The following is a 17,800-nucleotide window of genomic DNA, read 5'->3' as shown; positions in this document are numbered from 1 at the left end:
TGGGCCCAATATACAGTGCATTTGGAAAGTATTCAGACCCCTTGACTTTTTCAACAACAAAAAATCCCTCACAAGTTACAACCTTATTCTAAAATAGACTAAATCGTGCCCCCCCCCCCACCACCATCAATCCACAAACAATACCCCATAATGACAAAGCAAAAAAACGTTTTTTTGAAATCTTAGCAAATGTATATATAGTACCAGTCAAAAGTTTGGACACACCTACTCATTGAAGGGTTTTTCTTTATTTTTAATATTTTCTACTTTGTAGAATAGTAGTAAAGACATCAAAACTATGAAATAACACATATGGAATTATGTAGTAACCAAAAAAGTGTTAAACAAATCCAAATATATTTTATATTTGAGATTCTTCAAAGTAGCCACCCTTTGCCTTGATGACAACTGTCACGCTCGTCGTAGGAAGGAGACCAAGGCGCAGCGTGGGTATCGTTCCACATCTTTTATTTTAATGTGAAACTTTGCAAAACAAACAAAAAACTATAAACAAAACAGAAACCGTGACGACAGAGGTGCAACATGCACTAACTCAAAATAATCTTCCACAAACACAGGTGGGAAAAACAACTACTTAAATATGATCCCCAATTAGAGACAACGATGACCAGCTGCCTCTAATTGGGAATCATACCAAAACCCCAACATAGAAAAAATAAACTAGAACCAAACAACATAGAACTAAATAAACTAGATAAACCCCCCCCCCAGTCACGCCCTGACCTACTCTACCATAGAAAATAATAGCTCTTCTATGGTCAGGACGTGACAGTACCCCCCCCAAAGGTGCGGACTCCGGCCGCAAAACCTGAAACCAAAAGGGAGGGTTGGGGGGGTGTCTAGTGTTGGTGGCGGCTCTGGCGCAGGACGAAGAACCTTCTCATCCCGCGGATCCTCCTGCATCGGAGGCGGTTCTGGTGCGGGACGAAGAACCCTCTCATCCTGTGAATCCGCCAGCATTGGTGGAGGCTCTGGACTGCCGACCGTCGCTGGAGGCTCTGGACTGCCAACCATCGCTGGAGGCTCAGGATTGCCGTCCGTCGCTGGAGGCTCCGGACTGCGGACCGTCGCTGGAGGCTCCGGACTGGGAACCGTCGCTGGAGGTTCCGGACTGGGAACCGTCGCTGGAGGTTCCGGACTGGGGACCGTCGCTGGAGGTTCCGGACTGTGGGCCGTCTCAGGAGGTTCCGGACTGTGGGCCGTCTCAGGAGGTTCCGGACTGTGGGCCGTCTCAGGAGGTTCCGGACTGTGGGCCGTCTCAGGAGGTTCCGGGCTGTGGGCCGTCTCAGGAGGTTCCGGGCTGTGGGCCGTCTCAGGAGGCGCCGGGCTGTGGGCCGTCTCAGGAGGCGCCGGGCTGTGGGACGTCTCAGGAGGCTCCGGGCTGTGGGACGTCTCAGGAGGCTCCGGGCTGTGGGCCGTCTCAGGAGGCTCCGGGCTGTGGGCCGTCTCAGGAGGCTCCGGGCTGTGGGCCGTCTCAGGAGGCTCCGGGCTGTGGGCCGTCTCAGGAGGCTCCGGGCTGTGGGCCGTCTCAGGAGGCTCCGGGCTGTGGGCCGTCTCAGGAGGCTCCGGGCTGTGGGCCGTCTCAGGAGGCTCCGGGCTGTGGGCCGTCTCAGGAGGCTCCGGGCTGTGGGCCGTCTCAGGAGGCTCCGGACTGGGAACCGTCGCCGGAAGCTCCGGACTGGGAACCGTCGCCGGAAGCTCTGGAACGGGAAGGCGTACTGGAGGCCTGATGCGTGGGGCCGGCACAGGTGGCGCCAGACTGGTGACACGCACTTCAGGGCGAGTGCGAGGAGCAGGCACATGACGTATTGGACTGGGGAGGCGCTCTGGAGGCCTGATGTGTGGGACCGGTACAGGTGGCACCGAACTAGTGACACGCACTTCAGGGCGAGTGCGGAGAGCAGGCACAGGACGTACTGGACTGAGGACATGCACTTCAGGGAGAGTGCGAGGAGGAGGCACAGGATATACTGGACCGTGGAGCCGCATTGGAGGTCTGGAGCGTAGAGCTGGCACAACCCGTCCTGGCTGAATGCTCACTTTAGCCCGGCAAGTGCGGGGTGCTGGCACAGGATGCACTGGGCTGTGAAGGCGCACTGGTGACACAGTGTGTAGAGCCGGTGCAGGATATCCTGGACAGAGGAGACGCACCGGAGACCAGGAGCGCTGAGCCGGCACAACCCGTCCTGGCTGAATGCTCACTTTAGCCCGGCAAATGCGGGGCGCAGGCACAGTGCGCACCGGGCTATGAATGCGCACTGGAGATACAGTGCGCATCACCGCATAACACGGTGCCTGACTGGTCACACGCTCCCCACGGTAAACACGGGGAGTTGGCTCAGGTCTAAACCCTGACCCCGCCAATCTAAACCCTGCCCCCCCCCCCCCCCCCCCCCCCCCCCAAAAAAAAAGATTGGAGCTGTCTCTCGGGCTTCCGTTGTTGCCGTGCTAATTCCTCGTATCGTCGCCGTTCCTCTTTTGCTGCCTCTATCTCCTCCCTTGGACGGCGATACTCCCCAATCTGCGTCCAGGGCCCCTTGCCATCCAGGATCTCCTCCCATGTCCACTCCTGGCCATGCTGCTTGGTCCTCTGGTGGTGGGAGATTCTGTCACGCTCGTCGTAGGAAGGAGACCAAGGCGCAGCGTGGGTATTGTTCCACATCTTTTATTTTAATGTAAAACTTTGCAAGACAAACAAAAAACTATAAACAAAACACAAACCGTGACGACAGAGGTGCAACATGCACTAACTCAAAATAATCTTCCACAAACACAGGTGGGAAAAACAACTACTTAAATATGATCCCCAATTAGAGACAACGATGACCAGCTGCCTCTAATTGGGAATCATACCAAAACCCCAACATAGAAAAAATAAACTAGAACCAAACAACATAGAACTAAATAAACTAGATAAACTCCCCCAGTCACGCCCTGACCTACTCTACCATAGAAAATAAGAGCTCTTCTATGGTCAGGACGTGACAACAGCTTTGATCACGCTTGGCATTCTCTCAACCAGCTTCACCTGGAATGCTTTTCCAACAGTCCTGAAGGTGCTCCCACATATACTGAGCACCATCTCAATTGGGTTGAGGTTGGGTGATTGTGGAGGCCAGGTCATCTGATGCACTCCATCACTCTCCTTCTTGGTCAATAGCCCTTACACAGCCTGGAGGTGTGTTGGATCATTGTCCTGTTGAAAAACAAATGATAGTCCCACTAAGCTCAAACCAGAAGGGATGGCATATCGCTGCAGAATGCTGTGGTAGCCATGCTGGTTAAGTGTGCCTTGAATTCTAAATAAATCACTGACAGTGTCAGCAGCAAAGCACACCCACACCATCACACCACCTCCATGCTTCACGGTGGGAACCACACATGCGGAGATCATCCATTCACCTACTCTGCATCTCACAAAGACACTGTGTTTGGAACCAAAAATCTCAAATTTGGACTCATCAGACCAAAGGACAGATTTCCACCGGTCTAATGTCCATTTCTCGTGTTTCTTGGCCCAAGCAAGTCTCTTCTTATTGGTGTCCTTTAGTAGTGGTTTCTTTGCAGCAATTCGACCATGAAGAGCTGAGTCACGCAGTCTCCTCTGAAAAGTTGATGCTGAACTGTGATGCATTTTTGTGCTGCAATTTCTGAGGCTGGTAACTCTAATGAACTTATCCTCTGCAGCAGAGGTAACTCTGGATCTTCCTTTCCTGTGGCGGTCCTCATGAGAGCCAGTTTCATCATAGCGCTTGATGTTTTTTGCGACTGCACTTGAAGAAACTTTCAAAGTTCTTTAATGTAATGATGGACTGTCATTTCTCTTTGCTTATTTGATCTGTTCTTGCCATAATATGGCTATCTTCTGTATACCACCCCTACCTTGTCACAACACAACTGATTGGCTCAAACGCATTAAGAAGGAAAGAAATTACACAAATTAACTTTTAAGAAGGCACACCTGTTAATTGAAATGCATTCCAGGTGACAACCTCATGAAGCTGGTTGAGAGAATGCCAAGAGTGTGCAAAGCTGTCATCAAGGAAGCTTGATGACAGGTGGCTACTTTGAAGAATCTAAAATCTAAAATATATTTGGATTTGTTTAACACTTTTTTGGTTACTATGTGATTCCATATGTGTTATTTCATAATTTTGATGTCTTCAGTATTATTCTACAATCTAGAGAATAGTAAAAATAAAGAAAAACCCTTCAATGAGTAGGTGTGTTCAAACATTTGACTGAACTGTAAGTGTTCAGAACCTTAGTACTTTGTTGAAGCACTTTCGGCAGCGATTACAGCCTCGAGTCTTCTTGGGTATGACGCTACAAGCTTGGCACACCTGTATTTGGGGAGTTTCTCCCATTCTTCTCTGCAGATCCTCTTCAGCTCTGTCAGGTTGGATGGGGAGCGTCGCTGCACAGCTATTTTCAAGTTTCTCGATGTTCGATTGGGTTCAAGACCGGGCTCTGGCTGGGCCATTCAAGGACATTCAGAGACTTGTCCCGAAGCCACTCCTGCATTTTCTCGGCTGTGTGCTTAGGGTTGCTGTTCTGTTGGAAGGTGAACCTTCGCCCCAGTCTGAGGTCCTGAGCACTCTGGAGCAGGTTTTCATCAAGAATCTCTCTGTACTTTGCTCCATTCATCTTTCCCTCGATCCTGACTAGTCTCCCAGTCCCTGCCTCTGAAAAACATCCCCACAGCATGATGCTACCACCACCATGCTTCACCGTAGGAGTGGTGCCAGGTTTCCTCCAGACGTGACGCTTGGCATTCAGGCCAAAGAGTTCAATCTTGGTTTCATCAGACCAGAGAATCTTGTTTCTCATGGTCTGGGAGTCCTTTAGGTGCCTTTTGGCAAACTCCAAGCGGGCTGTCATGTGCCTTTTACTGAGGAGTGGCTTCTGTCTGACCACTCTACTCTATCCTACCTGATTGGTGGAGTGCTGCAGAGATGGTTGTCCTTCTGGAAGGTTCTCCCATCTCCACAGATGAACTCTGGAGCTCTGTCAGAGTGACCATCTCTGTCAGAGTGACCATCTTGGTCACCTCCCTGACCAAGGCCCTTCTCCCCCAATTGCTCAGTTTGGCCGGGTGGCCAGCTCTAGAAAGATTCTTGGTGGTTCCAAACTTCTTCCATTTAAGAATGATGGAGGCCACTGTGTTCTTGGGACCTTCAATGCTGCAGACATTTTTTGGTATCCTTGCCCAGATCTGTGCCTCAGCACAATCCTGTCTCGGAGCTCTACGGACAATTCCTTCGACCTCATGGCTTGGTTTTTGCTGTGACATGCACTGTCAAGTGTGGGACCTTATATACAGTGCCTTCAGAAAATATTCAGACCCCTTGACTTTTCCACATTTTGTGACGTTACAGCCTTATTGTAAAATTGATTAAATATTTTTTTCTCAACAATCTACACACAATACCCGATAATGACAAAGTGAAAACAGGTTTTTAGAAATGTTTGCAAATGTATTAAAAATTAAAATACCCTACTTACATAAATATTCAGACCCTTTGCTATGAGACTTGAAATTGAGCTCAGGTGCATCCTGCTTCCATTGATCATCCTTGAGATGTTTGTACAACTTCATTCGAGTCCACCTGTGGTAAATTAAATTGATTGGACATGATTTGGAAAGGCACACACCTGTCTATATAAGGTCCCACAGTTGACAGTGCATGTCAGATCAAAAACCAAGCCATGAGGTCTAAGGAATTGTCCCTAGACCTCCGAGACATGGAACGGGTAGGTTCGCTGGACCTTATTCATGGTTCCTTCGCGTGTAAAGGTGGTGGAATTATTTGGGAATTAAGTCAAGGTCAGAATACGGCGTATCTGTAGACACACCTCCGCCACACCTTAATTTATTCATGTATTATATAGTAGGTGAATGGCATGCTATTCTCATACTTAAATTCAAGGTCAGAATATGCATAGAGAAAAGCGCATAAAAAGAGGATTACATTCTACTTCCGCTTGCTTAACCTGGGTCAGAATCTGGGCCTGAGTGAATATGCTAAAATACTTGACACCGTCAAATGGGGGGACTAGATACATAAAGTGCATTCATTTCCAAATGGATATGTATGGAAACACCTTAAAATAAAATGTGACATTATGTACTGTCGCCTCATCTAAAACATTTGTCTAATCCAAAATGCTGGAGTATGGAGCCAAGTTAAAAGGTTTAGCTTCACTGTCCAAATATGGTACATTTACAGAGGAGTGTAATTGGGTCGGTTTCATTCATCCTTTACTTGCCTGTTCATTCATACCAACAGGTCTCTGTGGATTTTTCTGTCCATGCATTCAGGCCGTTAAGATGGCAGAGAAATACGGAGTGTTTCCTACTCTCTCATGTTCCATGGACACATTTTATGTTGCGAACCAGCATTCAGGAGAGGTATAACATAGAGGTATGCATATGGCATGTTGCTGATTGTACAGTTGTATAGATATGCATCTTCATGTATTGTTGAACATTTCCATGACCTGTTTCTCCACTACCCCATGCACACTATTCAGCATTCATTGTCCAGCACCAACTCAGTCATATCACAAAGCCCTTTGGGGTGGTGTCCTGGACTAAGATTAATCTAAATCCTGGAAAAAAATGCTATTTCAATGGGAATTCTCCATTGGCCATGCTTTTTAGTCCAGGACTAGGTGTAATCTGTGTCCTGTAAATCAGCCCTTTGTGTTACCTGCATCATCCTCACCCTGTCAGGGCCAGGGCTAGTCAGGGCTTAGAGACTGATCGTTATAGGCCTACGACATAGGACTGTGAGAAGTTGATATCACCTTAGCCACCCTATTAATATGTTGACTTCTACAGGGAACCATTTGCGATGACTGGTGTATGACTGCTTTCTGCAAACCATGTGTTCAAAGCCAAATGGTTTGTGAAGTCAATAAGGAACTAACTGATAGAGCCGGAAAGTGAATGCTGATCCCCAAAGTGTTGTCTCTTGTTATGAAAATGTTCATGAAATTGTTGCAGTGAGGACCCTCAAGTTTTTGTACAAGAAATGTATTATAGTTACATTAGGACTGTTGTCATCTGAAGACTATGCCTGCAAGTCAATAAACGTTTTATGTGAGCACAACCCTTTAGCCAAATCCTCAGCAGTAAGAAAAAACAAGACACGGTACCATGTGACTGTCAGATGTATACAATGTAATATAACCTGCAGTATTTTACTATTTATGATAACAGTCTGTTATTACCAGATTATGGCTAATATAAATGTATTCAACTACCATTTGTTTATATGAAAAGAAATGTGAAATAAGTACTACACAAGAATAGTTCAGAAAGTTTCGTAATTTCTTGAGTTCTTGTATTATTATTGTATTGCTAGATATTACTGCACTATTGGAGCTAGAAACATAAGCATTTCGCTGCACCTGCGATAATATCTGCAGATCTGTATACGTGACCAATAAACTTTGATTTGAAAGCCGGTCTTTGACTTAACCAACAAGCACCGAGTTCAATCAAAATACTAACAAAGTTACAAAATATCCAGTTAACCACAAGTCATTCCTGTGGCAGCAGGACTTTTGGACCATTTCAAATCAAATTTTATTTGTCACTCTTCATAAACAACAGGTGTAGACTAATACTGAAATGCTTACTTACGGTCCCTTCCCAACAATGCAGAGCGAAAAATAGAAATAATTGAAAAATAAATGCACAATGAGTAATAATGACTTGGCTATATACACGGTGTACCAGTACCGAGACGATGTACTTGTATTTGGTGGTGTCTTTTTAGATCAACTTGACCTGGGCTGGGTTTTCGTGAATTTAGTTCCAATGGAATTATGATTTTAGTGCTACGATGCTTTTGGGAAACCCAGCACAGGTGCTTTATATTGTATTGTCAGTGTACTGCTGAGGTTTCAGGGCACGGCCAGTGACATTACACTTATGCTGTGGATGCAGAGACGCATTTAGAAAGTCCATTTGTTTTAAGTTCTCCACTATCTAACTGCCTGCAATGTCAAGAAAACATTGTCGGTACATTTCCACCTGTTCACTCCTCATCCCATGGGAATTTTATGTTTGTTCCGTTCATTTCCTCTTTTAGGACCGCTGTGAATTTGAAATCCTGCTCAGGACTGAAATGATTTTTCCAGTCTCCAGCAACCCCTGAAAGAACAAGGAGAATGTGCTTTAATTGAACAGTGAAATACATTGAAGCAAAGAGTGGTTGTAGTAGCGTATCACTGCATGATGAGAGAACATTATACTACTAGCAGCATTCTGGGTTCCTATCCCGCTGCAGGGAGTGATTACCCCCTATCTTGCCAGGTTCCACTACCTTTTCTAAGGAAGGGGGACTTGCTGCTATCCATGATCTCCTGTGGCACCAGGGAGTAGTTTGACATTGCATTTAACTTCATGTTGCTGAAACAGCAGTGGTTGGCTACACGATCCAGAGTTTCTTCACTTAGGTCCCGACCAAGGAACCGTGAGAGGCGTTCCAGCACTCCCCGCAGGTCCTTCAGGAGAGAAACAGACATATGTTAGCAGTTTGACCTGGGGTTAGCCTAGTTCACTATACATTATTCTGGTCACGCAGGGTTGAGGCGGTTTGGATTGATTGGTGTTCTACCTTGACCATTTCTTCATAGGTAATGTATAGGATTCTATCTCCCAGATCGGAATTTCGCCAGCTTTTCACATGGTCTGTCCACTTCCCAAACAACACTGTGTAGATAAACAAATGTTAATTACAATCAAACCCAGTTACCCTCTTCTTTAGTATGGGCATCAAAAGGTCCCTCACATTTATATATCCTAGCATTTTTCACCTTGCCCAGAGAGAAACTTATTTAGAAACTCATCAAAAGTCCCAGGGTCATCCAGGAAACTGGCCATCTTGTGGAAGTGAAATGATGACACCATAACATCTTTTGGGTTCCGGGTAACATAGATGACCTAAATGAAAGCAAATAAAGTCTTAAATATGAGTTCCATAGACAAACTTACAAGAGCCCAGTGTGATAGCTAAATTATAAGATAATTACATTGCATGTAGGCACATTTTTCCAATTGTTTTATTAATTTGCAATGATGAAGTCAGTCCATTAAACATACTGCAAGAGTCTCTTCAGTTGTTACTGTCTAGTAGTTGCTCTCAGTTCCTGGATCAGGGCCTACCTTGGCTTTGGAGGGGAAGAAGGAGGGGGGCATGAGATGGTAGGGCATATGAGAGACCATTGCCCGTGGAGAGGGCAGACGGTTCAGAACTAGGGCTGCTCGTGTCTCCTCTAGCCAGGGAACCCGGTCCCAGTTGGGAATAGTTTGCACTGGAGTAAGGTCTCCTCCATTTAGGACTAAAGGGACAATCTCTTGCATCCATGTGGTGCCTGGGAAACATTACCTTAATCAGTTATTGTAAGTAAGTCCTACTATAGTAATAAAAAACACATTAAATATTTTCTTTCGTCTGACAAGTTTTTGGGATGTAAAAATGTCCAACTGCAATGCCTGGGAGACTAAACTGCATTGGTGTAAACTACTTAAATAGTACTTTAAAGTATATATATTTTTTTTTTACTTAAGTCGTTTTTGGGGGGCATCTGTACTTTACTATTTATATTTTTGACAACTTTTACTTCACTACATTCCTAAAGAAAGTATTGTACTTTTTACTTTATACATTCTCTCAGACAACCAAAAATACTACATTTTCAATGCAGCAGGGCAGGAACATTTTGAAATTCATCCACTTATCAAGAGAACACGTGTCATTCCTACTGCCTCTGGTCTGGCTGACTCACTAAACACAAATGCATATTTTGTAGATAACGTCTGAGCGTTGGAGTGTCCCCCTGGCTATCCGTACATTTTTAAAACAATAAAATGGTGCCGTCTGCTTTGATTAATATAAGGAATTTGAAATTATTTATACTTTTCCTTTCGATACTTAAGTATATTTTAGCAATTAGATTTACTTTTGATACTTAAGTATATTTAAAACCAAATACATTTAGACTTTTACTCAAGTAACGTTAGTATTGTACTAGGTGACTTTCACTTTTATTTTAGTAACTTTCTATTAAGGTATCTACTTTTACTCAAGTTTGACAATTTTGGTACTTTTTCCACCACTACTAAACTGTAAATGACATGAAGCCATACTAACGTTATAGTACAGTATGTACTTACCAGACTTTGGGTAGGTCACTGTGAAAATATCTTCATCCTCAACTTTAATTTGCTCCGCGTATTTCAAACTTTCAAAAGAGTGAGTTTCTTTCGGGCACAAAATACCGTGATAAACGATATAATTTCCAGCATTCGCCATACTACAGAGTTAAAGTAAAGTATGCTAATTTTCGGTGAAAACAATGTCCGTGAGTGAGTAAAGTGGGTGGGAAGTGCATTCCTTTTTGTGTAATTTGTGCGCAGATGCCAAAACATTCTAACAATTCACCCAGCCGATAGCAGCATAATTCATTGACAATAATACACTAATAATAATAGTAATTAATAATAATTAAAATAATTGCTCATACTAATACTACTAATAATAATACAATAATACAAATGTTGAATAGATAGATTTGGACCCATCCAAAGATGCAGTTACAACACCAAAATTGGTTAAGTTATGTCATGTTTGAAAATGATGTCAAGTTGTTGATCCCTGGATTTGAAGAAGGTGCCTCAAAGCTGGCAGATCACACTGAGATATAGAAATATGTTGCATAAATTACCTGATTTGGGGTAAGTAATGGCAAACACATCGCTGTCCTGAACTTTGAAATCATTGGCATATTTCAGACTCTCCTCATTGTGAACCACAGTTGGTAACAAAATTCCATGGTGAAGAAAGTACCTGTCTGACGCCATGGCATAACTGGAACACACTCAGGTATAGCCTGCAGTAAGGTTCTGCCAGTTCAGCCCTGACCTAGAGGCATATTTTTAATGCATCAATGCAAATGTGAGAGAGGAAAGAATCCCTCCCCCTCTTGTAGCTCTTTCTTGCAATGGGGCCTTTGTCAAGGGCAGAATCACCCGGAGCAGGGCTTGAGATGGGATGGATGGCCCCTGCAGGAGCAGTAAACCCAATACAAGAAAGGAAGGAGTGTTTGTAAACCTTTTCACTGTCTCTATCTATTCCCCACAGCCATAGGGTATGCAAACAATGAGACATTCCACCTAATGTTGCAACCATTACAAATAGGTCTACGTTGCCCATGAATAACAAGGAGAAGCACAGCACTCTCCATAATATTTGAAATACCTTTATTGCCATGGGATGATCAGTTGAACAGCTTAAAAAAGTGTGATGTGTTTCGCCATGGCCTTCTACCTTGTTGCAGGAGGAGCTACCATTTGTCTGTCCAGAAGACAGTTCACCTCACTCCTGTTCCTTGCTTTCACTGAGATATGGTAACATTTTGCACGATAATGTTATTATGCATGAACTGAACAACTCTTGTATTGTGATGTAATGCACATTTTATGAAGCCAGGCCTAAGTGAAACTGACTAGCAGATACTGTAGGTCAGTCATTGTGACTTGGACTTACTCAATGGAGCCTTTGTCCAGGGCAGAACTGTAAGTCTGTGGCAGAATTCCAGAGAGGGGGCCTGACAGATAGGATATGGCCCTGTGTTTGCCATCCTGTAATTTAGGCTACATTTATACTGGCAGCCCATTTCTGATAATTTCCACTAATAGGCCTTTTGACTAATCAGATAAGTTCTGAAAAAGATCTGATCCCTAGAGCTTAAATATTGCAGAGTTAAGATGCCACATATGGGGCAGCAGTGGTTAGAGCGTTGGACTAGTAACCGAAAGGTTGCAAGTTCGAATCACCGCGCTGTCATTGAAAATAAGAATTTGTTCTTAACTGACTTGTCTAGTTAAATAAATACCAAGACATTCCAATCTGTTGCATGAACTTCCTTGATAAAAGATATGTAATAGCCTCCTCTTTGCATACATTTACAGGATTGACCAAGTGCCTCGGCTGAAAAGCATGCTACATTACATGAGTGTAATGCAGGATTAACAAAGTTCTGGTTTAGCAGGGGCCTGTTTAGAAGGGTGTAGTGTACTTTACAAAATAATCCTACAGGAATCTTGTAGGACTTTTAGTTAGGGGTTAGAGAATGTTCAGATAGAAATGCATTATGTAAAAGAGAAATTATTGTGTCAGGTAGAATGTAATCGTGTTGGCTCAGTTTCTTACATTTATATAGGAATGTTTGACTTCACTGAATACAGCCTAAGTCCCCTGTCACCATAGTGGAGCGCCAACAATCACAAAGCATGAGACCTTTTTGAAGTGAGGGAGAAAACAGATTGGTCAACAGGTTTCTACACAGACTAGATTGGTCAACAGGTTTCTATACAGACTAGACAACAGGTGTCTACACAGACTAGACAACAGGTGTCTACACAGACTAGACTGGTCAACAGGTGTCTACACAGACTAGACTGGTCAACAGGTGTCTACACAGACTAGACTGGTCAACAGGTTTCTACACAGACAAGACTGGTCAACAGCTTTTTACACAGACTAGACTGGTCAACAGGTTTTGACACAGACTAGACTGGTCAACAGGTTTCTATACAGACTAGACTGGTCAACAGGTTTCTACACAGACTAGACTGGTCAACAGGTTTCTACACAGACTAGACTGGTCAACAGGTTTCTATAAAGACTAGACTGGTCAAAAGGTGTCTACACAGACTTGACTGGTCAACAGGTGTCTACACAGACTAGACTGGTCAACAAGTTTCTATACAGACTAGACTGGTCAACAGGTTTCTACACAGACTAGACTTGTCAACAGGTTTCTATACAGACTAGACTGGTCAACAGGTGTCTACACAGACTAGACTGGTCAACAGGTTTCTACACAGACTAGACTGGTCAACAGGTTTCTATACAGACTAGACTGGTCAACAGGTTTCTACAAAGACTAAACTGATCCAAGAGGTTTCTACACAGACTAGACTGGTCAACAGGTTTCTACACAGACTAGACTGGTCAACAGGTTTCTATAAAGACTAGACTGGTCAACAGGTGTCTACACAGACTAGACTGGTCAACAGGTGTCTACAGAGACTAGACTGGTCAACAGGTTTCTATACAGACTAGACTGGTCAACAGGTTTCTACACAGACTGGACTGGTCAACAGGTTTCTAAACAGACTAGACTGGTCAACAGGTGTCTACACAGACTAGACTGGTCAACAGGTTTCTATACGGACTAGACTGGTCAACAGGTGTCTACACAGACTAGACTTGTCAACATGTTTCTATGCAGATTGGTCAATAGGTTTCTACACAGACTAGACTGGTCAACAGGTTTCTATACAGACCAGACTAGTCATTTTAAGGCTAACTACAAGGGGAACAAATCTATTATCTCCGGCGTGAATTAGAAGTGGCATTCCGGTGGTAGGTGTGGAGCGTCAATTCTTCCGATTGGAAAGGCAATATGTGTGGGAATCTGGACACAAGAGTATTCATCATTCAAGGAGAAGTCCACTACTGTACAGACACCAAGTCACAATGGAAATCAGCAGAATTGGGCCCCACAGTACATAATAGGGTTTGTAGTAACAGTAGGTCAGGTGTGACAGCAAGTCAGGTGTGATTTAACTATCTCCCTACAACACCACACATAAAGCTCTCATACGAGGAGCCCGAACTACACCTCAATGTTGAGTACAAATTTGACCTCTATCTCCTGCCTTTTGTAGATATACTATACAAAATCTAATTAAAACATTGTCTATCTTATGTAATAAGCACACTGTGCGCAATCAAAAGTAGCATATTAAGTCATTTATTGGCCATTCATTCACACCTCACTAAGTTTCCATAGAGTAGGATAACCCGCTGCTACCATGTTTTACGTAGTCTTACGACAACATAAGTACGCCATTATGCTGCTTCAGTCATGTGACAAGTGCACCAACATTTGTATTTCATCATGTCGAATGAGATTAAGTTAAATCTCTTTCATATCTACAGTAATGCAGGTGAGCACACAGAGTAACAACAGTATTGTACCATCAGCTTAGATGTCAAAGTAGTTTAGTAACTGTACTACAACGCTTAAGAGGCATCCACTTTCATCCACTTGTTATAAATACTCAATCTACCGTACTAATTCAGCACAATAATAAATCATACATAAAAAAGTAGTATCATAACATTAAAAAAAGTCAAATCATGAATGCTCACATTCCTGCCCTCTTTCTGAGCGATACAAAATTAATCTTTACAGGCAAAGTCTGGTTGAAAGGCCCTGTGTGTGTGTTAAAGACCCTCTTTGTTTGGGGTCGCAGCCGGTCTCAGTTGCTGTGCACCAGTGTGACGAAGAGGAAGAGAGAACAGAGGGAGATAGATCCAGTGAGCACCGCCTTCACCAGGAGGACTGTCCAGCTCCCCAGCAGGAACACGTGGACAAACAACCTGAGAGAAGTTAGAGGACAGAGGAGAAAATTAGTAGGTGTCTATGAACAATTATTATGATGGTTGTGTAGCTATGTTTTATACCAATATGCCAATTGTTGACTACTATGTAACTGATTGTTGCTAACATCATATAATTACGATGGATTATGCCATGAACTTGGAGGCGTCATTGTTTTCAGTACCATTTCAATAATGTATTGTTTCTATTGAAAAATAGGGTTTGGTCTCCCAGACCGTTACACAACTGTAGCTATCAGTGTTTATAATGACCTCTAGCGGTGTACAGAAAAACGTCAGTTCCCTCCCCAGAACAGATGAGCACTATGAGCTGAAAACCAGCTCTGTAATGTTGACCATTTCTACAGTATGCAGTTCCACAGTTCCCTTCCCTGGGTACGTTGAAGTATGTGATACTCACTCCATGAGGAAGGCCTTGTATACACACAGCCCTAGCAGTACAGTCACAGGAAGACGGAAGCTCTTCGGGAGGTCGTACCGCGTGAACATCCACACCCCTGCTGCCATGGCGATATAGTGCACCTGAAATAGAACGCGACACCAAATTTTCTTAGAAACTATTCTTCTTCTAAGCCCTCCACAGGAAATGTAATGTTGATGAGTATTCATTATCTAAGTATTTATTGGAAGTCAAAATAAATTGCTATTTGATTCAGCAGTATAAGTGTCAGTGCAAGGGGACTTACCAGGCTGATGTTGGAGTCGAAGCTCATCTGTACGTACTTCCAATCAAACTCAATGCCTCTGGCACCCACCCATAGAGGTATACACCTGGATGACAGGGCAAAAGGATTAAAAACAAGAGACAGCATTGCAAATAAACATAATGGCAACTATACTAGTGAGCTTGGGTAGTGAATGACTATAATCTACACAGAAATGAATGTGAATCTGGAATGCACCCAAAGAGATTGAAAGAGAAACAGTAGGTGGACAGAGAAAGATAGAGAAAGAGAATGTACCTTGACATAATGAGCTCTGCTGTGGCCCATCCCATCGCTGCCACCATGATCTTGTACTCTCCCTTCCCTGCGTTCCTGGACATGACCAGATGCAGGCCCAGAAGGTCAGCTAGGTCCACCGTAGCCTTCATAAACTCACCAACAAAGTCATACACGCCAGCTCCTCCCTCCCATGTGGGGAAGAATGTGGCTAGAAATAGCATCTGGAACAGAGACATTGTTCATTTTATTTTTTATTGTCACATACACCGGATAGGTGCAGTGAAACGTCTTGTTTTAAAGGGTCAGCCATAGTAGTACGGCGCCCCTGTAGCAAATTAGGGTTAATTGGCTTACTCAAGGGCACATTTTCACCTTGTCGGCTCGAATATTCAAACCAGCGACCCTTTGGTTACTAAACACTAGGCTACCTGCCGCCTTAGTAGGATACATATTAACTAGTAATAACTAATAACTAGTAGGCTACATTAGTAATCAAGCAGTTTTTAGTCTGCATCCCAATGTGATCGATCATCAGTTTCTTTGACAGAATGATGATACTTTTATTGCTTTTCAGAAAACAGACAGTTTGGACAGTCAATGCTCACCTTGCATAGTTGCACACATAGGTAGGTAGCTCCTGCTTGAACACATCTCCAGAATGCATTGTATTCTGATCTATAATATGGATAGAGAGAGACGCATCTGTACACTAGAATGGTTTGAACATGGTTGCCTAGAGTGGCAGGAGGATTGGCTGACCTCTCAATATGCTGACATTTCCATGTAGATTACATTTCACCCTCTACAATATATATATATATATATATAATATTTAACTAGGCAAGTGAGTTAAGAACAAATTCTTATTTACAATGACGGCCTACCCCGGACGACGCTGGCCCAATTATGCGCCGCCCTATGGGACACCCAATCACGGCCGGATATGATACAGCCTGGATTCGAAACAGGGACTGTAGTGACACCTCTTGCACTGAGATGCCGTGCCTTAGACCGCTGCGCCACTCGGGAGCCCAATAAGGGTGACTAGCTAGTGAACAGATCATAAAAAAAATACATGTTCAGTAGCTAAATGTACGGGGTCAACTAACAAATTAATCTAATGCAGTTTATTTAGTATGAGAGGTGCTGATATTTACAGTCCACTGCACTTGTAGGTGATAAAGTAGGGGAAATAAGCCAAGGCAAAGCAATTCCCGAAATGAAATAGCGTCATATTGCCAGGGAGTCAGTCCAACACTGGCGAATTCTCCAACGAGTCTGAAGGAATGAAGACATGATAGCTATTAGCTAGCAACAATTATTGACACAATATATAGCTTGCTAACGTTAGTTATTTAAGATTTGAAGCATTGGAGCAGATAATCTAAGTAACGTTGCTTGCTAGCGTTCTCTCTTCCTGCACACTCAAAAGGCTGATTATGTGCAAGGGCTAACATATTTATTCCACTCGTATTGTAAATTGAAACCTGTTAGATAAGTTAAATCCATATAAATAACATGTCTAAATGAGATCGGCACGAATCATTCAGAAATACCTGTATTTACTCAGGTTGACCGAGGGATTATTGAGATGCTAATGCTGGTTTGCTAACTCGTTGGATGAAGGACGGAAACTAGTTTTCCACTATTTACGACAGCCACAATGTCAAAATTGGCTGTATCGTAGAAAATTCATAAAATCAAAAATGTGCGTTTTGGTATTAATTTAGGGTTAGGCATACGATTAGCAGTGTGGATTGAGTAAGGTTCCAAATCAGATTTTAAGAATATACATTGTAGAAATAGGCGGGATTAATAACTGTGTGGCTGTGGTAACTAGTGACGAGTCGGAAACTACCAAAGTCCTACCTTTAAATGATTCCGCTATCCCTTGATGTCTCCGATCCTATCGTTCCGCTCGTTTGCTAGCGTTTTAGGACAGGTACTCAAAGAGGGTCCTATAAAACAAATGGACGGAACGACAGAACGGAGTCACCATGGTTAACCGCAGGGCAGGACTTCGGCAGTTTCTGCAAATATTGTTTAGTATGAAAAGGTTTAAAAACTCGGTGGTTTCTGTTGTTCATGCAACGAGTAAATAGTTAATGCATCGTCGTTGACATGACAAATAATGACAATTTATAAGCTTAAGGATATTTGCAGCACTATAGCAAGCCTGAACATCCGCTAGTAGGCGCTATTCTCCACTGACAAACGACGTTAAGAATAATAGCGCCATCAGGTGGCAGCAGGGCTACACTATATGTAGTAGTCTAACGTCATTTAGTTAATAAAGGCCCAGTAGTCAAAAACGTGATTGTCTGTTTGAAAAATATTTCCAAACTA

At 43.4% G+C, this 17,800-nt stretch overlaps 2 protein-coding genes across 5 annotated transcripts; both read right to left on the bottom strand.

Moving 5' to 3' along the window:
* Positions 1-7,181: 7,181 nt before the first annotated feature.
* On the bottom strand, positions 7,182-10,979 carry sult2st3 (sulfotransferase family 2, cytosolic sulfotransferase 3). Of its 2 annotated transcripts, none has more exons than XM_014156049.3 (6): positions 10,762-10,979; positions 9,200-9,408; positions 8,851-8,977; positions 8,652-8,746; positions 8,358-8,538; positions 7,182-8,185 (listed from the first exon to the last, which is right to left on the bottom strand). In XM_014156049.3, exons 1-6 carry the CDS (start codon positions 10,895-10,897, stop codon positions 8,070-8,072), a joined length of 864 nt encoding a protein of 287 aa, XP_014011524.1. In that variant the 5' UTR covers positions 10,898-10,979; the 3' UTR covers positions 7,182-8,069. The 2 variants fall into 2 exon arrangements, with proteins under 2 accessions (XP_014011524.1, XP_014011520.1); XM_014156045.3 differs by lacking the exon at positions 10,762-10,979 and adding an exon at positions 10,211-10,475.
* Positions 10,980-13,841: 2,862 nt separating this feature from the next.
* tmem147 (transmembrane protein 147) lies at positions 13,842-17,258 on the bottom strand. 3 transcript variants are annotated; one of them, XM_082958696.1, is made up of 8 exons: positions 17,011-17,258; positions 16,612-16,732; positions 16,326-16,502; positions 16,060-16,129; positions 15,473-15,675; positions 15,197-15,281; positions 14,911-15,032; positions 13,842-14,489 (listed from the first exon to the last, which is right to left on the bottom strand). In XM_082958696.1, the coding sequence occupies exons 5-8, from the start codon at positions 15,673-15,675 to the stop codon at positions 14,369-14,371; spliced, it is 531 nt and encodes a 176-aa protein (XP_082814822.1). In that variant the 5' UTR covers positions 16,060-16,129; positions 16,326-16,502; positions 16,612-16,732; positions 17,011-17,258; the 3' UTR covers positions 13,842-14,368.
* Between the last annotated feature and the right edge of the window lie 542 nt (positions 17,259-17,800).

The sequence above is a fragment of the Salmo salar genome, chromosome 02, assembly GCF_965601325.2.
Source record: "Salmo salar chromosome 02, fSalSal1, whole genome shotgun sequence".
NCBI lineage: Eukaryota > Metazoa > Chordata > Actinopteri > Salmoniformes > Salmonidae > Salmo > Salmo salar.
The sequence above is the reverse complement of the archived record's forward strand: the minus strand, read 5'-3'. Positions and strand labels throughout refer to the sequence as shown.

Coding starts and splice junctions, on each gene's coding strand:
- sult2st3 (XM_014156045.3), bottom strand. CDS start 10,349: ATGGCGAATGCTGGAAATTATATCGTTTATCACGGTATTTTGTGCCCG. Junction 8,539..8,651: donor CCTATGAAGAAATGGTCAAG/GTAGAACACCAA, acceptor TCTCTCCTGAAG/GACCTGCGGGGAGTGCTGGA. Junction 8,186..8,357: donor GTCCCCCTTCCTTAGAAAAG/GTAGTGGAACCT, acceptor TTGTTCTTTCAG/GGGTTGCTGGAGACTGGAAA.
- tmem147 (XM_082958696.1), bottom strand. CDS start 15,675: ATGCTATTTCTAGCCACATTCTTCCCCACATGGGAGGGAGGAGCTGGC. Junction 15,282..15,472: donor GCAGAGCTCATTATGTCAAG/GTACATTCTCTT, acceptor CCTGTCATCCAG/GTGTATACCTCTATGGGTGG. Junction 14,490..14,910: donor TACAAGGCCTTCCTCATGGA/GTGAGTATCACA, acceptor AACTTCTCTCAG/GTTGTTTGTCCACGTGTTCC.